At 35.5% G+C, this 24,873-nt stretch overlaps 1 protein-coding gene across 3 annotated transcripts; it reads left to right on the top strand.

Annotated features, from left to right (window-relative positions):
* The first annotated feature begins 1,613 nt into the window (after positions 1-1,613).
* On the top strand, positions 1,614-23,319 carry LOC144973616 (uncharacterized). 3 transcript variants are annotated; one of them, XR_013645600.1, is made up of 11 exons: positions 1,614-1,684; positions 6,009-6,533; positions 7,361-7,409; positions 8,382-8,450; positions 10,319-10,456; positions 10,957-11,232; positions 13,166-13,306; positions 14,414-14,487; positions 15,289-15,844; positions 17,126-20,203; positions 20,261-23,319. XR_013645600.1 is itself a non-coding variant. In XM_078916274.1 (10 exons), the coding sequence occupies exons 1-10, from the start codon at positions 1,984-1,986 to the stop codon at positions 17,281-17,283; spliced, it is 1,980 nt and encodes a 659-aa protein (XP_078772400.1). In that variant the 5' UTR covers positions 1,902-1,983; the 3' UTR covers positions 17,284-19,190. The 3 variants fall into 3 exon arrangements, 1 of the variants encoding a protein (XP_078772400.1); XR_013645601.1 differs by having other exon boundaries at positions 1,633-1,684; positions 13,166-13,291; XM_078916274.1 differs by lacking the exons at positions 1,614-1,684; positions 20,261-23,319 and adding an exon at positions 1,902-1,992 and having other exon boundaries at positions 13,166-13,291; positions 17,126-19,190.
* The last annotated feature ends 1,554 nt before the right edge of the window (positions 23,320-24,873 follow it).

The raw sequence follows: 24,873 nt of genomic DNA on the forward strand, positions 1-24,873 counted from the left end.
AATAAATAAATAAATAGATAAATAAATAAATAAATAAATGAATAAATAAATAACAAAATAAATAAATACATAAATGAATAAATAAATGAATGAATAAATAAATAAGTAAATGAATAAATAAATAATTGAATAAACAAATAAATAAATGAATAAATAAATAAATAAACAAACAAATAAAAAAATAACATTTATAATTGATAAATAAATTATAAAGACGAAGAAATCAAGGGAGATTACCCATCTTTTTTTTCGAATAGTATACGTGGCAATGCATTGGTTATGTCTCTTTGATATGTCGTGTCTTGAGCTTCTATCGAGAACATTATCCACTAAACGTGCTCAACGCCCTTTACAAAAGGTCCCTGACTAATAGCAACACGTAACATTAGAACAAAAAAAAAAAAAAAAATTCGACATAGACAACGCTGGTAACGGTCAGGTATTCATTTTACACCTGAGTACGGTGAGAGAATATAAGCAAAGAGCCTTTTCCAAGAACTCAACTATGCGCCGAGCGAGGCTCGAACTCAGGACCTTCCGACCCGAAAGCGAGTGTCATGCCACCAGACCACATAACCTCATATCTCATTCGTATCCCATGATTTATCAGGAAAACCAGTAAATTAATTATTTAGAAATTCCACGTATCTATAATTAAATAACAGAATGTGATTGTTGGTCATTTGGCTTCCCTTTTATAAATAGATATAAATAAATATGAAATGTCAAGCCCTTATTTATTTAGCTTTCCTTTCCCCTAAGGACAATCCATTTGTTCGCGTTTTCTTAGCTAAATCGGTACAAATAAAGGAGAAAATGAAAAAGTTTTCAGTCTTTAATTATTTTTTTATTTTTTATTTTTGTTGTCGTTGTTGTTGTTGTTGTTGTTGTTGTTGTTGTTGTTGTTGTTGCTGTTGTTGTTGTTGTTGTTGTTGAACAACATCTATCTAGAACGTCGTACAAAACTGCAGATTGCTTTATTGCTGTCGTCTCCGCTGTCGTCATCGATGTAGTCGTCGTCGTCATCTTCACCATCATCATCATCATCATCATCATCATCATCATCATCATCATCATCATCATCATCATCATCATCATCATTACTACTACTACTACTACTACTACTACTACTACTACTACTACTACTACTACTACTACTACTATTGTTATTATTATTGTTATTAGGCCTATTTTTATCATCATCATCATCATCATCATCATCATCATCATCATCATCATCACCATCATCATCATCATCATCACCACCATCATCATCATCATCATCACCATCATCATCATCATCATCATCATCATCATCATCATCATCATCATTAATTAGTCAGTCAAGTCGGTAATTAGAATATCGCTTTAATCGGATCAAATTCTCGGAGTGCTTAAAACAGAATCTAGATACCAAGGCTGACTAGTCGACTTTGGTTTGTTTTTTGTGGGCGGGTGGGGTATTTTTTTTTTTTTTTTTTGGTTGTTGTTTTCTTTTTGTGTTTTGTTTGTTTCTGTTTTTTTTTTTTTTGTTTTTTTTTTTTTTTTGTATTGAATGCCAGAAAACAAAAACAAAAACAATTGAATTGACTTATAAAGAAATCGAATGGTTCATAGTACGGAAAGACTGAAGTTTAAAGGACCGGAAGTGGTCTAGCGACTCTGCAGCGGGCCAAATTCATAGGTAAACAACCGCTTACTTTCACATATTTTATACGCTTTACAGACCATAATTTACCCATTGACTCATTTTCATAAATATGGTTTAGTCGGGAGGCCTTCCGAAAGCTCCTACATCCCCAGTATTCTTGTTCTAGTAGGGGGTTTGGGAGGGAAAGACTATTTTTTAAATCAAAAACTCCCCCCCCCCTCCCATTACTCAACACCCAAACGCCCTATCGGTCGGGACACCTTCCACAAGCTACTTGTAGTAGCTTATGGAAGGCCTCCCAGCAACACTTACTCTTACACAATCCACCAACAATGACAAAGGTAAAGGGCCGTGGCCCGTGGCTATTCGGACTCGAGTCTGAATAGTCTTCCATGGCTATTCAGACTCAAATTCCAATGCGCATGTAGTACTTTGGTAAAAAAATTCAAAATGGATTGAGCTCAATGAAACCTATATCATTTTAAAGTGCTTTTCAACACGATTCTAATGATACCAAAATTGTGAAAATCAGATAAGCAGAAGAAAAGTTATGTTAGTTTAAAGGCTGAAAAATGGTCTTCTATTTGCCTTTGTTATTTACTGACGGACTTTGTGGCTAGGCAGTTTAGTGAGCAGCAGCAGTGGCAGTCAAATTTTGACCCAACTCGCCCATAGGAAAGTTGTGACTGGAAATTGCCGTTCGCGTTTTGGGGGGTTCAATTAAAGATGCATAACTTCGTTATAAAGAGGAATATCGCAGATATTTTGGTATCATTATTTTCGTCTTTCAATTTCCTTTTAAATGGTGCCAATTAAGGAAAGATCCATTAATAATTCCAGAAGTTATATGAAGTTAAAATTTGGCAATTTTCAAATTCATTTATTTTTTTATTTACCGCGTGTGTTTTTAAAATTTAAACGCTTGTTTTTAGAATAACATCTAAACTTTATTCATGCCAAATTTCAGGGCTCTATATCGATGCGCAGACACCTTTTAACTCTGCGCCGAAATGCCTTGTTTACATTATCTTCTCATCATGGCTGCCGGACGATATCAATATTCATATCGATATTTTTAATTTAGTTATGTATTATGTTAAATTTAGTACATAACATTTTCAGTACTATTATTTACTATGTTTTTATTTTGAATACATACTTTCCAACTTTATTTATAGGCATTTTATAGTTTTTGTTTTAAAAGTTCGTATATTTCTTCTCTTTGTGAAATCCGATATTAATAATATCGATATTTTAAAAATACCAATTGCTTTAATTTAATTTTATTTTACTTTGCCATCAAGTCATCAAGTTTCTTTCCCATATGTTTAGATGTGTTTATAATTTGTATCCATATTTTAAAGGCCTTGGCCTTAATAATTATTATGGTAAGAAGTTCTATTAGTTTTGACACCCCCATACATTGAGAGAGAAGGGGGGGATAAAATTATATTAATTGTCAGTTCAAATGATGTTATAGCAATAATAAACCCAAAGTGGTTCAGCAGAATTTTTTAAAGTATTAAAAGCCAGAACTTTCCTTCTAATTATAATAGGGAATCTGTTTCAATTTATTTGAACTTCTTCAATCTACCATTTTATTTATATGCAATTAAATTGCCATAGGTAAAAATAAACTCATTATGTCATTACACAACATGTTTATATCTTTTCATTTAAATACTCTCAAACCCTTTTTTATTCTCTATGTATTAATTAAAAGAGGGTAATTATTTGCAATTGTTTCAGTGAGATATTGGGGATAAATCCAAAAGTGATAGAGCAAATTCTTTCTTACGTCTAGCCGAGTTTTTGATTATGTAACATTTGCGTCATATTATGTAATAATGTGTTAATTTGAAATGTTTATCTTCCTCTTTATTAATGTAAATGCATTGTCCTCGATAAGACGAACATTTTGGTATACAATATATGATAAGAACTCCATATTGACTGTTTTAACCATTTTTTATTAACATCACGCGTTTTCGGTCACAACTTTGCAATGGTAATTTTGGGGTAAAAATCGGTCTGAAATTTCAGACTTTGAATTGCCGTAACTACATTTCTAATCAAGATAGAAACAAAATTCAAACTGTTTTGTAATCTGTGTTGCGAGCTCTTTCATATGACATTGGTTTCAAGTGTGTGAGGTACATTTAGAATTTCTATTAAAACTCCCTATTGTGACCTGAAAAGTGTTGCATTTCCGGTAGTAACCACCATTTGGATTTCAAAACTGGTCTAAAATGGCCGCTAATATTTGAGTAAGGATTTTGCTGGAACGAATTTCATGGATGCGGTATACAACTTTGCCCTGAATTTAATTTTATATAAAAGTTAAGATGTTAAATAAACGAGCCAGCATGAAATTTGATTTACCAAGTTCTAATCTTTTAATTATCCAAAGCTAAATTATACCCTATTTTATCCATAATCAAAAGTTATACTAAATTGTCATTGATTTTAAAATAAACTACACCAAACGATAGAGTAATTTCTCCTGAAGAAAATAAGACATCAATCATTAAAATCCATCCATAAACAAATAATCTATGGAACTTTTTCTGAGACCCATCACTCAAAAGTCCAAAAAATCAGGTCACAGCCACTAGCCCATTTATCGGCTCCTTGCTGGAGGGCCAAATGGACATTTACCAAAGTACCTAGCGCATGTACAATCAACATATATTATTCAGACCCCATCTGAATAGTCTCGGTGGCAGTAAAAAATGTTGTCGTTTATCTTTAAAAAAGAAAATTATTATGGATTAATTGCATAAAATTATTGCAATTCAAAATTAGGATATATCAACTGGTAGTCTAAACCCACTTTATTTGACGAGAAAGACAAAATCATAGATCAATTGGAAGTTTAGATTCAGATAGAAATTAAAGTCAGTCAAAGTAACTGGTATAAATGAAAAGCGTTTCTACCAACATAACACGATGTCCAAATAAAATGACAAAGAAAAAACATATTGTGATAGTGTGTGACAGGCAACAATCCTACAGTCCAAAGTAGGGGTATGAGCTGAATCAGTGTGATATGGGCAAAATAGAATGACAAAGAGGCAAAGATTAGCGGCTAATGCTAAAGAGGATATTTACGAACTCCCGATTAATTTATTTCGCCTCTTCCAGCTTACAGACACGGAGGAAAAAAGCATTTTATTTAGCCAGGAATACAGACTCTTGCCCAAGTATTCTGTGTGCTCGACATGTCAACATAAAATAAAGAATTACTCCATAAAAATGAAATCAAGATTTTCAAGACCAAGATCCAACTGGGCAGAGGCACTTAAATGAAAATTCCGTTTTCAAATGACAGTATATAAAATCTGGTTTACTATTATAATTATTATTTGATATATATAGCAACAGTATCCACAAATAGTGCTCAGAAGTGCTATACAATAGTTTTTTTTGATCACACAAGTTCATTCAATCGGCTACAAAATCACCACAAAACAGTCACAAACTACACATATCTTGGGAGGCCTTCTGAAAACTCCTAGTGCTAAGGGAAGCAACTCAAATATTCCCTCAACTAACCCTAAGAAAAAATAAAGCCTAGAACATTTAACTAACCCTAATAGAAAAAACAAATACCCTAGCACGTTTGCTAAGACTAACCCTAATAATAGAAAAAAAATCCTCCGATCTCGAGCTAACTCTAATAGAAAAGAAAAAACCCTAGGACTGCTTTGCACTACCTCTCAATACTTCACAAATCAAAATGGCGGTCGAGAATCAAAACAATGGTCAAATTAGGAAATTTGATCACAAATCAAACACAAAAATACAAAAAAGTACCCCCCCCCCCCCTCCTCCCATCCTTTAGTGATATAAATAAAAGAATAAGACCTAACTGTAAAAATTCCCCAAAAGGATAACGAAGTAATCTACCAGAGTTAGTTAAGGAGTCTTTCCACAAATTCCTAGCACTGCATGCGCAATGAAAGTCAACAGTCAATAATTCAGGACTGAGTTTTACAACCTGGCAGATTTCTTAGTATTAATTTGTGTCAACGGGTGATAGAATTAGGCTGAAATTTAAAAAAAGGTTTGCAAGTTACTCTCATATATCAGTCTTTAAAATATAGTTTTATAATTTTTTCAATTTGCCAGTAAATCTGTGCTTAAACTTAATGATAAAAAAATTACCATTTATACAAGCAGTTTGGAACAATGTTGATACCCAATCCTTTTTCTTCTTTTTTTTTTTTTTTTTTTTTTTCCTGTCATGAAAAATGAATGAAAAGATGATGTCTTTTTGATTATATCTCCTAAGACACGCAGAATTCCCAATTCATGTTACCTTTTGATTTTTCTTCATTTAAACAATGTTTTTCAGGGCAGGCAAGATCAATTTTATTCTACAGAGATGGCTTCCTCACCCAAGGATGAACTGATGCCAGAAGTCAAAGTAAAAGAGGAGGCACCTGTTTTTTTTCCAATTCTTGAAGTTAAAAGGGAACTTGAGGATGCAGAGAAGAAGAATAGTATTAAATCTGAAGTAAAGGATGAGCTGAAAGATATTGATTCAATGGTCGAAATAAAAAGGGAACGTGACATAGTGGCTGTTAAGAGTGAAATTGGGGGTTTCGTGTCCTTAGCTGTAAAGAAAGGAGTTGAGAATCTGAAAGAAGTTTTGAAAAAGACTCTTGTTCCATTGAGTCCAGAGATTGATGAAGAAACTGGTGCAGAAAAAGATACAGACTTGTCCAAAGCGAAACAAGAAAAGGATTTTGCTATTGATACACATGAGCTGAATGGAAATATTTCAGATTCGTGGACATCCGAGAGTGACACATGTAAGCTGAATGGAGACATTTCAGATTCGACGGCCGTGGAAGAAAAATATGATCAAGTGGGAGAGGTAATGTATTTGGCTTTTTGTTCTCTTTTGGATTTATAAAGAAAAATGTAAAGCGCTTGTTTCCGAACTTTTTATGACTTTAAGGTTACACTTATCATTTTACTTTAAAATTTTTATATGTATACATCCATTTTGGAATTATAGTACCACATTTGTCTTTGTCTTCATTGTCATGCACATTAGATCATATTTGTTTTAGTGAGTCAATTGAATATTTTACAGTCTTTAGTTTTTTTATTATTTTTAAAAAGATGGAAAATGATAACTTTTTATAGCAGAATCAAAAAGATTTTAAGATATTTAATTTGCCTACAAATGGCGTGCTTAATTAAAATGACATGTCATGTAACTATAACAATGTGCTATGGTTAAATCAGAATTGTAAATTTATTTAAATTCATTTTGTGTACCGGGATTGGCCAAATGATCACAAATGATGAAAGTATTACTTATAAACTGAATCAGATTTTTAAAATATAATTTTTAAATGATTGCAGATACTGATGTAGAAAAAAACAAAACGCATGTTTTTTAGGGGGTTCAGCTTTTGGCTTAGACTCAACTTCAAATGGTTTTAATTGGTATTATGATAAAATGTTTGTTGATAATTTAACATAATGTGATTTAAATTGTAAAGGAGAGTTTGATAAATTTACTATTTCCCCTTGAAATTTACCTTTTCTTACCAATAAAATAAATAAATTGTATATAATTTTTGAAAGAACATTGATTTTGAATAAAACTCCGTGCTAGCCTTATTATTTTCAGTAGATATTTTCAAAGTTGTTGTTTAAAAAAAAAAAAAATTATTTTCTTTCCATATTTAGAGCTCTGCTCAAGCTACCGAACAAGATTATGAAATAAAGAAGGAAACTGGTAGGTGGAGTTAAGTTTTACTTCCTTTTTAAAAAAAAAAAATATTGTTAGACAGTCAAAATATCAACATTGTAGTTGTTGATAGAAGATGGGTTATAGTATCTTCTAGACTTGTTTCAGCTTGAGAGCTTTTTCCTCTACTTACCAATCGACTACTACTGAAAATGAATTCAGGGCCAGGTAGTTGACATTTTATGACATGATGATCATGAGCTTCATCAATTAACTTAAAGTTTCATAAGATTCTCAAAGACATTCAATTCAGTACATCAAATGGAATGCATTTATTTGCCCAAGTATTCTGTGTGCTCGACTTGTCAACATAAAATAAAGAATTACTCCATAAAAAGGAAATCAACATGCGCCGCTATGTGGTCTAGTGGTATGACACTCGCTTTCGGATCGGAAGATCCTGGGTTCGAGCCTTGCACTCGGCGCATAGTTGAGTCCTTGGAAAAGGCTCTTTACTCACATTCTCTCACCGTACTCAGGTGTAAAATGATTACCGTCCTGGCCGTTAACAGCGTTGTCTTTGTCCGAAAAATTGTTATATCGCCTAACAGGTGTCATGTCCCGTCCTACATGTTAAATGTTGCTGTTGACCAGGGACCCCTTGTAAAGCACTCTGAGCACATTTAGTGGATATTGCTCTATATAAAGCTCAATTTTTAAAATTTTTTTTAAAATTGTCTATTCAGCTTGTTGCATTATTTTAACTCTGACAATATCGTATCTGCTGATCTAAATCTTATTCTTAGCATCATTTAACTGCCAATTTGTTCACTCAAAAGTAAAGTGGTTACTTGGCTTTCATGTAAAGAGGCACTGTTTTTTTGATCCAGGATAGTGCCTTACAAACGTGCCCTAAGTCTGTTTTGAATAATGATTGTTCATCCCCCTTGAGAGTCTTTTTTTAATTTTGTTAAATTTGTTTTCTCACACTTGGATTGTTTTAATTTTTTTTTCTTTTAGATCCCCAAGAAGATGTTTATGCACGTGAATCTAAATTGTGGAAGAGTGTCATTGAACTCCTCAAACAGTGTAAGAGTTTTAGATTGAACTTACAATAGTTACATTATCAAGGTGGCGGAATAGATTTGTGATTGGTGCAATGTTATTTTTTAGATCTAATAATCACCATTACTAAGTCTGTAATTTCGTTGAGAATTAATTATGAATGTATTAATATAAAAGATTTCTTTTATTCGAAATGCTTATATTCTTCACAATGTGTACATATGTTTACCATATTATCTAGTGAGTACCCTTTATTATATAATATTAGCACATCTGACTAGCTATTCAGTAGATCCAAGGTTCGGTCCCCTATGCAAAAAAAAAAAGCTAATTTGTTGGATGATTTTTTAAATTTTATTTTTCTTTCTGCTTTGTCTTGCTCTACAACATGCACAACTTTTTCAGCTTTTCTACTTGTGACCTATATCACTGTATTTTTTTTAGAAAGATAGTGCTTTACACTGTCTGGAGAGACTAAAGGACCATAGTTACAAGTATATTTGAAAATTATGAGTTTTCAACGGGACCCTGAAAATCATTCATTCTTTCTTTTAAAATGAAAATATATAAAACAATGCTGATGGTTTTCCTCGGATCCCCGGAAATCCGCAATTTTTGTGTCAGAGGAGGAATTTCCTCCTTTGAAAAATGACATTTTCCTCAATCAAATTTTCTGGCTTTGAGAGGTTTGATGTGTGGTGAAACAAACTGGTGCAGTTTCCCCCACTATCCATAAGATAGCTAGAGTAGTCTATCATCTCAATGGCTCTAAAAGTGGGAGTTAGTGAAGTAAATAATGTGGCGTCAAGAAAACCATTCATAATTTTCCTCCTTTTTCCCTTTTTGTCACCATCAGCACTGATAAAATTCCCTTTATTCATCCTATAGGGGAAATTTTTATCTAGGGTATATTCTATGGGAAACTGGAATAACCCAGACGTCAGCCGCAGTGCAGCACCGCAAATTGAGCCAGGGCGAGGTGACTTGCTCAAGGCCACACAGCGCAGTGGCAGGTGATCGAATTCGGTACCTTTCGGGTACGCAGAGCTGCCAAGTGTCATGGAACTTCCGTGACAGCCATGGAAATAATGACAAACGGAAATGGCCTAAAAAGCCACGGAAGTTCTCTATGGTCATTCAATACACATTTTGTGTGTCTGATTAGTCACATCAAAGTGTATGCAGTTGATGTCAAATAATATTATATTTTAGGAAGGTCAATGACCCGAGATATCGGTAGTATTATTGTGTACTCAAATGAATGTCAATTGTCCCCCAAACGGATTTCGGAGATCTGGGTACGAAGCAAAGCCCGTTGCCCCCAATAAGCCCAATAGTACCAATGTCTGTCTCACCCATGCCACCAATCATAGAGGGATTCATCTTGTTTTGTTCCAATCTGTAGTTGTTGAAGTCTCTGGTAAAAAGCCTACTTGTGGCCTACCACATGCAGTTGTTCCTTTTGTTTTTGTCTGTTTTTGTTTTTGTTTTTTGTTTTTTGTAAATGTATGGCAAGCCTGAAAGGTCTTCATATTTGAGAAAGAGTAATATTGGGATACGCGCACACTCACATTAAGCTAACAAAGGGTTGTAATAGTATTAAATATATTATATGTTTTTATATATATTATATATATATATCCTATTTCCATTGTATTATCTTATTGTGTAAATTACAACACGTCTGTACAAAAAATTTTCCATTTTGGGATGTAATAAAGTATTATTATTATTATTATTATTATTATATATTTTAATTATTTTATTATTTTTTATTATTTTGATTGCATTAAAAAAAGAAAAAATTGTTATGATGTACAAATTGGCTATTTGAATATGATTATTTTATTCCTTATCTCTTTCTTGTATTTATTTGATTTCTACTCATTCAGCTGGATATGCGGAAAAGGCGACGGATGTAAATATACGGCACATTATCGGTTGTCTCATGAACGGAATGCTTCCCTCCGAGGCTGAGATGCATTCTCTTTTTAATCCACCACCTGGTGATGATGATGATGATGATGATAGTAAGTGAAGTCAATATATGAAGAAAGACTTACAATTCAACCAAGAAAAGAGCTAGCATGCATATATTGACTTGGACTTTCAGCACATTAAGCAGAAATCGATCTAACTCTAAGTTTGAGTTTAACATGTTTTGTTGGATTTTTTTTTTTATTTAATGACTATCGTGTTTTTTATTGGGGTTTTTTTGGGGGGCTTTTTTATCCTGCAGTCAAGTTGTAAGCGACAAATCTAATCGGACTAAACTTCCATTTCTTTCTAAGGATAGTTGAGGACGATTTGGTGACATTTTGTAATCTCTTATAAATATTCCCTAATTGAATTGTATTTCATTATTCTAAACACATAAAATTTTACCCCAGGAACTTAAAATTTGTTTGAATAAAATACAGATTTTATGTTGGGCTGAATCTAGCCTTAATATTTGATAATCTTATTATTTGAAGTAAATTATTTAGGCTACAGGAAAAACCAAACTCCATAAATTTTAATTGAATTTCAGGTAGTTCTCCCAAAAATGACCTGATTGAGCCTGTGAAAAAGGATATTGGTGATTCGAGCGAATGTGACAGGAATGAAAAAGAGGAGTTGTCTTCGATGAAAAAACTCAAGGGTGGAAATGAGAAGCCAACTGCTAGGATTCATGTGCAAAAGAAAGGAGCATCTGGCAATCCTCAACAGGCCAAGGTCAAGAATTCTAATTCAATTGGAAGTGACAGCCCCAGTTCTCCACATCATAGTCCAATTCGAGATGTTCATCTCAGTGGAAGTGATATTGGTAAGACATATTTAGTAAACTAAGTCATTAGGTGTAACTAACAGTTTTTTTAATGTCTTGGTTTGGCAAGAAAAAAAATTGAGCTTTTATATAGCGCAATATCCACTAAACATGCTCAAAGTGCTTTACATGAGGTTCCTGGTCAATAGCAACATTTAACATGTAGGACGGGACATAACGCCATTCATCTGTGGTGTTTCATTCATCCTGTTTTGTTGATAAAGGGGAAACCCGAAACGTTCATTTGATTAGTTTTTGTAATTAAACTGAAGCTTACTTTCAACTTCACATTATTATTTATTTCTTCGAGCTTCGAGCAGCAACATTTACACTTAACAAGAAAGGGGATCAGGGTCAGTCAAGGATGTAGTCTGGGTCTCGTCAGATCCCTTTGTTCAACAATCAGTTTTTAGGATAGCTGACTAAGCTGGTACATTTTATCGGACAGGCAGCACATTACGATAGAATTGTGTTTTTTGAAAGGATGTAGTCTGGCTGTCCTCAGATCCCTTTGTTCAACAATCAGTTTTTGGGACATTGTATCTGACAGACAGCACATTACGATTGAATTGTGTTTTATAAAAAGGGAGGCGCAATTGTAGCTGTCTGTTTAATACTTCAGAAATAGGTATAAACTCTGGATATATTTTGCCTTTTGTCACCCATTAAACGCACACGGTTAATGGAGCGAAAATTGTAGTAAAAGACTGTGACTGTGATTTTTTTTTTTTTTTCACCAAGTTGCCAAATATAGAATTCTCTCATCTTGATAACATTGTTGGGAATTCCAATCTGAGGTATCTCTTTGAAATAGCCTTTTAACTCACTCAACCCTGACACCGACTATATCCGTAGTTTACCCGGGGTTACTTTTACCCCATGCCTATTTATTACATTTTTATGAGTCTAATTATAGGCGTAGTATCAAAGCTATATTTTTTTTTTAATGTTGCATGTAAATGATAGTTGAATAAAACTATCTAAGCACATGCTCATTTTTAATACATTTTTTTCCAATTTTGAAAAGTAGCAAAAATCTCGAGGATTGAGTGAGTTAAAAGTTTATGATACTGTTAGTGTTAGAGACCAATTTTACTTACATACAGAAGTCAAAGTAATCCTCGTACATAATATTATGTTATAGAGAATTAACACATTTTTCTATCTAAATCCATGCTTTGAAATATGTCGAGACTTGCATTCTCCTTTTTCTTCTATGGAGCCACTGATTTTCAGTTCTCATCCTTTAGATATAGAAGAATAATAAAATAAATAAATTCCCTTTATTCATCCCCAAGGGGAAATTTTTCTTTAGGGTCTATTCCAAGGGAAGACTGGAATAACCCAGGCGTCAGTCGCAGTGCAGCACCGCAAAGTGAGCTAAGGCTATGTGACTTGCTCAAGGCCACACAACGCGGTGGGTAGTCGAACTTGGTACCTTTTGGGTACGAATCAAAGACCGTACCGCTGAGCGACGCTGTCCCATAAGAACCACAACACTTTCCTCTTGCTGTCAAATTGAAAACTGTTTCCATATAAATATTATTTTGTTTCAACTGAATCAGCAGTGCTCATCAACAGGATCACATATAGGGAATGCGATTAGCGGAAGAGTAGCGTCCCTTGATTGGACGTCACCTTACAGAGAGCACGTCAATTTGGTTTTGAAATGTCTCAAGCCGCTTCCACCGGAAGCGAGGACGAGAGACGCATACTCACAACCAACATGACGTTCTCTCTCTAATAACTTTTCCGCCGGTGACGTCACAGACTATGGGTGACGTCCAATCAAAGGATGCTACTCTTCCGCTAATCTCATTCCCTTTTGGTTTTATTTTGAGCATTGTTTTGTTTTGCCACCGTAAAATAAAAAAAGATAAATCAACAAATGGTCAATTAAGAATTGTTCTTTTGTTTTTGTTTTTCACACCAGATTTTGAGGTCCCACCGAGCCCACCCCGCTACTCGTTGAGGAAAAAAGCCAGGAAGAGTCTGGTGGAGGAGAGACTGTCACCGACTGATGACTTGTATTCAGATGAGTGGACCCCTGAACCGACCTGTAAGGACTCTGGGGGTAATTGGATTCAATAGTCTGATGTCACGCCGCCCGGCAATGGCGGCCATCTTGGTTCTAAACAAAGAAAATCATTACTTTTTATTCTTCATGCTGGCTAGAACTTTTCATATGCCTTGTGATCAGAATGTGTAAAAGTCAAAACATGATCAAATTTGTTTTTTTTCCCCTCTGGATACCCTTTATGCTCATACGGGCATCCGCCATTGTTCCAATAGTTTAGAGCCAGTGTTACTAATTTACCATGCGTCATTAGGAAGGAAGTGACAATACTACTGTTGAAGAGTATTTAGCCTGAAAAAAATGTCTACTTAATGTTCATTGCATATGTTTCCAGTCTCTTTTCTTTTCTTTTTTTTCTTTTTTTTTTCAATCAGAAGTAAGATTTGAATGAAGACAGGTATAATTATATTTTGTATTTTGTGTCCTTTACCCCCCGCCCCCTCTCTCTCTCTCTCCCTCTCGTTCTTTCTCCCTCTCTCTCTCTCTCTCTCTCTCTCCTCTCTCTCTCTCTCTCTCTCTCTCTCTCTCTCTCTCTCTCTCTCTCTCTCCTCTCTCTCTCTCTCTCTCTCTCTCTCTCTCCTCTCTCTCTCTCTCTCTCTCTCTCTCTTTCTCTCTCTCTCTTTCTCTCTCTCTCTCTCTTCTCTTCTCTCTCTTCCTCTCTCTCTCTCTCTTCTCTCTCTCTTCTCTCTCTCTCTCTCTCTCTCTCCTCTCTCTCTCTGTCTCTCTCTCTCTCTCTGTCTCTGTCTCTCTTTCTCTCCCCCCCCCCCCCCCCCCCTGTTTATTTAGCTAACTAGAATTTAGTTAAATCGTTTTTTGAAAATAATCTAAAAGTCATGCCATCACTGATTTCAAGTCATATTTTTTAAAGAAAAGATATTAAAGCAACTGGGCTATGGATTACTTACTTACTTACTTATCCGAACCAGCGACCATCTGAGCTCTAGCCCTTCGGTCTTGTGCCATGACTTAGAAGTTAGACGTCTTTTGTAGTTGTTCCAGGTGACTATAAAGTGTGTTACTGATGCTTGGATTTGGTGGGAGGGGCTATGGATTGATCTTATAGATCTTACATCTTATATATTTCGGCTTATCTTTACATTTCAGCATTCCTGCAAAATCGAAGAAAAAAAAGTTTCCAGAATCAAATGGATACGATTCTTTCGAAAGTGAAGAAAAAGGTAATTTCTCTTTAATTTTGGTCTTTCAAGCACAGTCCTCCACCACAGATTAAAATCTCTGAAAATGACAATGTCTTCTACTGTTATAACATGTCGATTTTAAATACTATTCTTTAATATATTTTAGTATTTTGAAGATAGTCGACAAATTTAAATATTACATAATGTGAATGAAACAATAGTTTTTGGTTTGGAGTTAAAGAGTAAAAAATAATACAGATTTCACTCTTGATTACAATTTTTTTAATAGGGTCGGGTTATTTTTATAAATGTACACGGATGAAGATAAGTATAAATGTTTAATTATTTCTTTGTATACTGGTCTGTAGAATTCTACAAACTTGGGTAAAGCATTGAATTTCAACCAGCTCTGATAGAAAGTCTCTCTCACTCTCTCTTTCTTTCTATCTCTCTCTCTCTCTCTCTCTCTCTCTCTCTCTCTCTCTCTCTCTCTCTCTCTCTCTTTTTTTTTTTTTCTCTCTCTCTCTCTCTATCTATCTGTCTATCTAAATCAATTTTCCTCATTTGGAGTTTCAATTTTAGACCTTTTTCATCACAGGGCCTGAAGTTTGATGTTCCATTGAGGAGGCTCAATTTTTGAGGGGATACTTTTACATTTCTCTGTTTGTTGTGCTTGGCATGGGTTATCATAAATAAGTTATCAGATGTCTGTTTTTATACAAGATAAAAGTCATGTAAGATTTGAGTCTTTTATTCCATTTTTTTTTAATTGAGAGAGTCGGGTTCCATTCATTTTAATAATTATCTTGTTTGTTTTCTTCATTCTTGTTTCTTATTCAGGGGACAGAGCAATCTTTGAACGTCTCAGGCGAAGATAACAATGAAAAATCTCGTGAACGTGAAAAAGGTACCAAGCGTAGAAGAGAAGATAATAAAAATTCAGAAAAAAATAACAAGAAACAGTTCATCATTCCCGAATCTGGAAACATAAAGGTAACTCTTGACAAAAGTGTTTGCGATGAACTCCTCAAAAGGCAGAGAGCCTCCGTCAAAGTTGTGGATAAAGATAAAGACTCGACAAAGGTTTCAAAAGACGTCTTGAAAATGGATGACAAGAAAAAGGATAATCGAGTAAATCCCACCACCAACGTCACGACGGAGATAACGACTACCACCAATATTGAAAACGATAAAGTTATCACGAGTATAACCAAGACGGAAATACGGACCATAACACGAACTGAGATCATAAAGAGACTGCCTCAGTCTACCACGAACAAGAAAAAAGACGTAAAAAAGCAGAGGTTGCCACCCTCTAAAACTTCAACTGCTACAACAACTACAAGCAAAGTGGCTGAAACCAAGAACGACAAGAATTCCAACATCAAGACTTGTGGTAAGAATGTTTTGTCAGTGTTTTTTTTTTTTTACTAGATTAGCGTCTTTGGTAAGAATGTTTTGTCAGTGTTTTTTTTTTTTTACTAGATTAGCGTCTTTGGTAAGAATGTTTTGTCAGTGTTTTTTTTTTTTTACTAGATTAGCGTCTTTGGTAAGAATGTTTTGTCATTTTTTTTTTTTTTTACTAGATTAGCGTCTTTGGTAAGAATGTTTTGTCAGTTTTTTTTTTTTTACTAGATTAGTGTCTTTGGTAAGAATGTTTTGTCAGTGTTTTTTTTTTTTACTAGATTAGCGTCTTTGGTAAGAATGTTTTGTCAGTTTGTTTTTTTTTACTAGATTAGCGTCTTTGGTAAGAATGTTTTGTCAGTGTTTTTTTTTTTACTAGATTAGCGTCTTTGGTAAGAATGTTTTGTCAGTGGTTTTTTTTTTACTAGATTAGCGTCTTTGGTAAGAATGTTTTATCAGTGTTTTTTTTTTTTACTAGATTAGCGTCTTTGGTAAGAATGTTTTGTCAGTGTTTTTTTTTTTACTAGATTAGCGTCTTTGGTAAGAATGTTTTGTCAGTGTTTTTTTTTTTACTAGATTAGCGTCTTTGGTAAGAATGTTTTGTCAGTGTTTTTTTTTTTTACTAGATTAGCGTCTTTGGGAAAGCTACTTTGTAGATAATGCCCCACTTGACTTTGATATAATTTTAATTTCCTAGGTCGTAAATTTTGTTTCAGGGTTGAAAATTTGACTCTGAAATTTTGATAGACATCCTGCATTAGATCACAAAGCCTCACAATATCAAATTAATTACTAGCAAATCCGCTGTATTTTCACTGAGATTTATGTTATCTCCACAATACACTCACTGAATCGGTAAACAGGTGTATAAATAAATATTTATTTAGCCCAAAAGAATAATAAATTCATAGAAAAACAAGTGATCAGAATCATTTGTACATGTGGTTAGTAAACAGAAAATAAAAACATAAAACATATACTGGAATCTATAGTTCTATAGCTTCTTTGTATACAATATTCGGTGTTGTTTTGGAATTTTTAAAATGGGAGAGCTACTGCTTGTCTCCCATCCATGAACAACCGAAATAAAACTGAACAAGGCTGAAGCAGGGAGTCTCTGACTCATCCTTCAGTAAAGACCAGCAGTGATGGCTAAACGAAGTGAAGTGGAACTGTGTAGATTACAATTTTTTCACGTTGATTTCTGACTTATGAATCATTCTCCTCCGCTGAATATCTTTGTTTTGTTTTTTTTCTCTCTCTCTCTTTCTAGCCCTCCCAGATGTCCACGCGTGTACAAAGTGTATACTCGCATTTTCAAATCAGCAACTGCTTCAGCGTCACATGTTCCGTCTGCATTATGACGAGTACTTGAGGTTGAAGAATGAAAACTTTTGGGAAGGATTTAAAGATGCGCCTCATTTGCCTTAGTTTTAAGGAGAACTCTTTTGATCTCATGAATGCCTTTTTAATTCTTGATTTACATACATGCCGAATCTTACGAATTTTTCGTAATTTTACGAATTTTAGACAAATTTCATGGCCAAATACGAAATTTTATGGAAAATTATATATTTTTAATTCTTAGTAATACTTAAATGATAATAAAAAATAATAATAATGATAAGAACAACAACTACTACTACTACTACTCCTACTACTACTACTACTACTACTACTACGAGGGCTCTTTCATAATTAACCGAAAAATGCCTGTAAAATCCGCGTTATTTATGCTATCAACAAAATTCTTGCACGTGTTCATACCTTGACTCCTCCTTCATTTCTCTACGTAACAGCCAAGTCTGTAGACACACTTCTGCCAACGCCGCACCATGGAATAGATACCCTCTCGGAAGAAATTTCCGTCAAGGTTTTGTAGCCATTTCCGCACATGGTCAACAAGCTCTTCATCGACATCAAAGCGCTTTCCTGCCAGCTCACGTTTCAGTGGCCCAAAGAGGTGATAATCAGATGGTGGGAGGTCTGGACTGTGTGGTGGGTGTGGCAAAATCTCCCATCCATATTTCTCTAGTCAACCTTGCGTCACTCGTGCTGTGTGGGGTGTAGCGTTGTCGTGTTGCAAAATGACCCCGTTGGTCAACTGCCCTGGGCGCTTTCTGCGAATGGCCTCCCTAAGCTTGTCAAGAGTTTGGCAGTACCTTGCAGCATTGATTGTTTCTCCAGGTTGTAATGTTTCGAACAGAATAACACCACGACTGTCCCAGAAAACAGTTCCCATTATTTTCTTTGCTGACCGCATGACTTTGAATTTCTTCGCGACGGGTGAGGATGGATGTTTCCATGTCATCGAATCTTGCTTTGTGTCTGGGGTACAATGGTGCAACCAAGTCTCATCACCGGTGACTATGCTGTCAAGAAAAGTCACATCGTACCCTAGAAAGTCTTCGCCGGCGTTGGCAGTATGCCCGTGAACCCTGCGTGAGCTCTTGTTTCTTCTCAAAAGTTCCCTGCAGATGTCCAATCTTTGTTCTTTATGATTGTCTGTCAATTGCTTAGGAACCCATCTTGCGCTGACTTTTCTGTAGCCAAGTTCATCAAATACAATTCTATGGGCAGAAGTTTCCGAAATTTCACGACTGCTTGCGATTTCATGAAGTTCCAACCTCCTGTCTTGACGAATAAGCTCATCAACTCGCTTCACATTGTCTTCTGACGTCGCAGTTATCGAACGCCCTCTCCATTCCCTGTCTGTCAAGTCGGAATGGCCGGCTTCAAACAAATTACACCAGTGATAGACTTGTGTACGGTTTATAACATGCTCACCATATACACTCGGAAGTTCTTTATGAATTTCGGTAGGATTCAGACTTTTGGAGTTCAAAAAACGTATGACAGCTCTGATTTCCTCCTTTGACCAAGTTTCAAGGTGGGCCGCCATCTTTAAAATCGTCTAGAGATTCATTTTGCAAAATGATGCACTTCATAATTTCTGGGAATATCCGTAAGGAAATAAGGAATATCATGTCGTTTACAGAATTAAAAAATCTCCACTGGTTGCTGAGCAATGGGCATTTTTCGGTTATTTCTGAAAGAGCCCTCGTACTACTACTACTACTACTACTACTGCTGCTACTACTACTACTACTACTACTACTACTACTACTACTGCTGCTACTACTACTACTACTACTACTACTACTACTACTACTACTACTACTACTACTACTACTACTACTACTACTACTACTATAATAATGATGATGATAATAAAAAATGGACTTTAAAATTACTAATTTTGAAGTTTTCAATTTGGGAAGTCTGGATTTATTTTGTTCTTTAACAAAATGTAATTTCTTGAATACAAGTCAATTATATTCCTGTGTCTTGTAAAATTTATTGGATAACTTATATAGCTTTTGCTGTGAATCTGTGAAGTTAAAGTGATTTAGCAACCTCTGAGTTCTAACATCGTGGTCCTCATATTCATTTTTTTTTTTGGTGAACAAAGTTTCAGGTTTGAGAGTTTTTGCCAAGATGAGGGTCATTTAAATCGGTAGATTTTTGAAGGACGAGTTTTCTGGCCAAATTTTAAAATACAGTAGAACATGAAAGTAACGTACTCGGAGATAGCGAGAACTCGGAAATAGCGAGTAAAATCTAAATCCCCGTTTTTTTCCCTTATTTGAGTCAATAAAATTAGCATGAAAGTAGCGAGTATGAAAAAGAGGTCAACTCGGAAATAACGAGCATTTCCTGCCCCAGCCTAGGACTGCGAACGAAGTAAAGCAAAACAAGAGACAATGGCAATTTAAATATTTTTAGCCTAGCCTCTTTTCTTTTTTATTTTTCATTACGAGTAATATTACATAGTAGCCTAGTCTGTAGTAGTACATAATAGGCGAAACAAATTTGGGTGGGGGTTGGGTTTGTGTGCGTGTGTGTGTGTGTATTGGGGGTGGGGGTCAATTATTGACCCAATGTGGTGCCGCGTGAGGTAAGCACATGTCAACATGCCTCACTTCGCAGCATCGGTCAGCGAGTATCATCGTTAACGAACGACACGATCAGCGAGAGAGGGGAGTGTGGAACCATTATTTCAATGGGTCAGTGATTGAGTGATGCGCTTGCTTACCTCATCAAACATGCCGAGTGCATACAAACACTTGCACGCACACACACACACACACACACACACTTCTATGTTCTTGTGTTTTTTTTTTTCTAGTCATGATTTTACTTGAAAAAAACAAAACAAAAACACAAAAAAACAACAAAAAACCAAGCATTCTGCCACTTCTGTGAAGAAATTGAAATAGGGGCGACGGCTTTTACTCGAACTCGAATTACACACTGAGGGGAATTACCAGCAATATTATAACCTTTCCTTGCAACTCGGAAATAGCGAGTAATCAGGAGTGGACCCGTCGAACTCGCTATTTCCGAGTTCTACTGTATGTGTTTTTCTAGAGTACGGAAGATTTGTCCACCACCCTGATTTGTCCTTTGTTCTGTTTATGTGTAATGTAAGCATTTGACTGTATTGCTCTAAGTGGGATCCTGTGCTTGTGACTGGATGAGACTTTTAGGTGATCTCAAATTGAGCACACTGATGGTGTGTTATTATTTTAGATGAAAATGCATAAATACGAGTATTATTTTTATATGTATTGGATATGTGAAAAAAATGAACTAAAATATGTGGATGCTTATAGTCCTCAGGGGTTCAGGTAGTTCAGCTGGCAAAGTACTAACTTCTCAAGCAAAGGAAACGATAATGATAATGGGTTCAGTCGAGATTTTATTCTAAATCCCCACCCGCGGGTGGTTGGATGGGAGCATCACCCTTGAATCATATACCTATGATGTTCGCATGGGTGTACGATCCGATAGTGATGTCGTATGGGAGCATCACCCTTGAATCATATACCTATGATGTTCGCATGGGTGTACGATCCGATAGTGATGTCGTATGGGAGCATCACCCTTGAATCATATACCTATGATGTTCGCATGGGTGTACGATCCGATAGTGATGTCGTATGGGAGCATCACCCTTGAATCATATACCTATGATGTTCGCATGGGTGTACGATCCGATAGTGATGTCGTTGGATGGGAGCATCACCCTTGAATCATATACCTATGATGTTCGCATGGGTGTACGATCCGATAGTGATGTCGTATGGGAACATCACCCTTGAATCATATACCTATGATGTTCGCATGGGTGTACGATCCGATAGTGATGTCGTTGGATGGGAGCATCACCCTTGAATCATATACCTATGATGTTCGCATGGGTGTACGATCCGATAGTGATGTCGTTGGATGGGAGCATCACCCTTGAATCATATACCTATGATGTTCGCATGGGTGTACGATCCGATAGTGATGTCGTATGGGAGTATCACCCTTGAATCATATACCTATGATGTTCGCATGGGTGTACGATCCGATAGTGATGTCGTTTCTTCTTCTCTTTACTAGCCTATCCTGCTTCTTTGGTTTGTGATTGTATTTTTGACAGGGGATATTTTTTTTTCTGTAAATCTTCTGCCTGTTTGTTCTTGGTTATTTATAATTTAGCTTATGATATCTTTAGGTTATGATTTTGATTTACATTTGTACTATTTTTGTTGGATTGCTTGTTTTTTTTGTTTCAGCGGTCTCTCATATAACCTCAATTGTGTTGGAAGAGACCTAAAGCAACAGACAAACAAAAAACAAAATCCCTACCCGTACACTCGTTGGTGATTGGCTAGATGGGTCTGTCAGATCTGATGGAAAATGCGATAGATTAGCGTCATATCCAAAGGGTAGCAAGATTTCTAACCTTGGTTGGAAAAAAAAAAGACTTAAAATAGTTTTATCTCAAACACTTGCTTGGCCGTTCAAATGGGGTTGTAGTCGTAGCAGTATCTCCATTTATGTACTGAAAATAAGATTACCATTTACTCTTAGATTAAAGTTTCTGATTGTAGATAGGTCTGTGTTGCGACTTAAACGTTTCTGAGATAGGTGAATGACATTATAACTGGGTGGGGATCCTGACCTCCCATAGCGGGCAGGGAGGTACATAATGTGTCTTCTATCCCCTTATATCTGTTTTTCAACATGCTTTCTGTCTTTGTCTAAGAATTAGATTACTTGGTTTTGTCCTGGCCCTGTTCGGAGTCCTGACTGGGAGGGAAACAGTCTTACTTACTTACTTACTTACTTACTTATCCGAACCAGCGACCACCTGAGCTCTAGCCCTTCAGTCTTGTGCCATGACGTAGAAGTTAGATGTCTTTTTTAGTTGTTCCAGGTGACTATAAAGTGTGTTAGAGGGAAACAGTCAAATGCATAGTTATTGTTTTGGGAGATGATATTGTTTTCCTTGTAAATCATCTCTCTGTTATGTATTATTATATTTGTTATTTTTAATGTATAATGTAAGCATTTGAGTGTATTTCTCTTTATTGGATTTTGTGCTTGTGTCCTGATGAGACTTGTAGGTGATCTCAAACTAAGTACATTGGTGGTATACTCTTGGAATCTACATCTGATTCCTATTTGTTCCAAGTTCTCTTTATCTTTTTTTTTCTTGGGTGCTTTAATTGTAATTCCAGAACTTTCTACTATCCCATTTTCTTCCTTTTTACTGGTGCTGACCTTAATGTGTTGCAAGCGCCGTAAAACCCTTAAAAACAAACAATAAAAACAATGACATTATAAGGGAAAACTAACATGTATATTGTAATTATAATTAACTTCAACCTAAACAATTCAGTTGTTAGCAGCGTGGCTCAGCAGTACGGTCTGTGCTTCATACCCGAAAAGTACCGGGTTCGATCGCTCACCGCTGTGCTGTGTGACCTTGAGCTAGCAAGTCACCTCGCCCTAGCTCAATTTGCGGCGCTGCCCTGCGGCTAACGTCTGGGTTATTCCAATTCCAGTCTTCACTTGGAATAGACCCTAGAGACAAATTTCCCCTTTGGGATGAATAAAGGGAATTTTTTTTTTTTTTTTTTAAATTTTTACCCACTATTTGTTTCTTACTCAACATGTCCCATTTTCCACATCGGGACTTAATTAACAGGTAGATAACCACGCCTATCGGACAATCGTCATAATGTAAACAATGGTCCTGATTGGTGGACACAGCATATGACACAGGTTTTGCTATCGATGGTAGGTGTCTAAATAAAATACCCACTGTTCTACCGCTTGGTCAATAGAACTAACACAGAAAAGTTTGTTTATAAATGTAAATGTTTATAATCTGATGGAGAAAATCATGTGATAACTAGTCACCCATCTGGTGGTATAAAAACAATAACAGTGATCAGAGAGAGGTCGATTTCGTTCACGTTACCGTTTATAAACAGCCAACTATGTTTATCCCAGCAGGTGTGAAAGTGTGTCACAAATTTCATGTTTTGATTGGTCAAAAATCTACTGGTTAATTATTGCTGGATAAGGAAATTTGGATAACAAAATGAATAAACAAATCAACCACTATTATTTTTATGGTTTATTTTTCTCTCTCATGACAAATGAAAATATAATATGTAAGTGAAAATCGGTATTGTATGGAGAATGAATCAAAATTCTTTAAAACCCTCCACATTTTTCAAAATGTCATAAACTCGAGACTTCTTTAACTCACTCAATCCTAGAGATTTTTGCTACTTTTCAAAATTGGAAAAAATGTATTAAAAATGAGCATGTACATAGATAGTTTATTCAATTACCATTAACATGTAAAAACTAAAAACATTAACTTTGATACTACGCCTATAATTGTCTCAGAAAAAATGTAATAAATAGGCATGGGGCAAAATTAACCCGGGTAAACTACGGATATTGTCGGTGTTAGGGTTGAATGCGTTAAGTCTCTGTTAAGACTTTTTAGACAAAGTTTGTTTTCATCTTAATTTAGCGATTTATGGAGTCAAACATGTCTTGCCAAGCTTTAAAAAGAAAAAAACCCTATGTTTTTTTTGACTCCTAAACAATATACTGGGGTTCAAACCGCTCAAAAATTACCAAAAATTAAGCTAAAATACTTTCAAATCTCAAAACCGGGACAAGAGACGTGGTCCAAAAGTGAAACAGCGTTTTGTTTGTTTTGTTTTCATTACTCATCTCGAAACCGGGGGGAATTAATTTAGACCAAAAGCCAAACTCTGATTATTGCCTGTCTGTGATGTTTTGGTCTTTCATTTTCACGTCCCTATTATCGATTAACTGTTAAGGATGTTGGGACTCCAAAAAAAAAAAAAGAGTAAAAAATGAGACGGTTTATAACCCCCCCCCCCCCCCCCAAAAAAAAAAAAAAGAACTATATGTATATATAGACTGTCATCCTCTGTTACGAAGATATGAGTTCAAAATTCAATTCCGAATGACTAGATTTATAAATGACTTCGTGTATGGGGAATGAGATTTGCGGAAGAGTAGCGTCCCTTGATTGGACGGACGTCACCGGCGGAAAAGTTATTAGAGAGAGAACTCCATGTTGGTTGTGCGCATGCATGCGTCTCTCGTCCTCGCTTCCGATGAAAACGGTATGAGACACTTCACCGAAAGTGAGGACGAGAGAGAGGCATGCGCAAAAGCATATTGACGTTCTCTCTGTAAGGTGACGTCCAATCAAGGGACGCTACTCTTCCGTTAATCTCATTCCCTATAGATTGTAAAGACATATATAACTAACTAATTAGCGTTTTATTTTTATTCTAAATACGAGGACGTGACTAATAAAAACCTACTAACTCACACAAAGGTAGAAAATTAGTTACACTCAAACAATCGAACTTCGAACTCCTCGGGATATTTTTTTAAAAGTTAAAAAGGTACAAGGAAACCGAATACAAAGAATGATGAGACATGCGAATCTTCTTCCATTAGACTCACTCAACCCTCTAACACCGACTATATCCGTAGTTCACCTGAGTTACTTTTACCCCGTGCCTATTTATTACATTTTTCTGAGACAAATTATAGGCGTAGTATCAAAGCTAATGTTTTAGTTTTTGCATGTTGATGATAGTTGAATAAAAGTAATATCTA

Source organism: Berghia stephanieae, chromosome 5 (genome assembly GCF_034508935.2).
Source record: "Berghia stephanieae isolate SIO BIC M18660-M18661 chromosome 5, UCSD_Bste_1.3, whole genome shotgun sequence".
In the NCBI taxonomy this organism is placed as follows: Eukaryota; Metazoa; Mollusca; class Gastropoda; order Nudibranchia; family Aeolidiidae; genus Berghia; species Berghia stephanieae.

What these genes read in the sequence shown, in the direction of transcription:
- LOC144973616 (XM_078916274.1), top strand. An exon ending in TGATGATGATGATGATGATA is followed by an intron (nt 10,457 to 10,956) that starts GTAAGTGAAGTC and finishes ATTGAATTTCAG; the next exon opens with GTAGTTCTCCCAAAAATGAC. An exon ending in GTGGACCCCTGAACCGACCT is followed by an intron (nt 13,292 to 14,413) that starts GTAAGGACTCTG and finishes TTTACATTTCAG; the next exon opens with CATTCCTGCAAAATCGAAGA.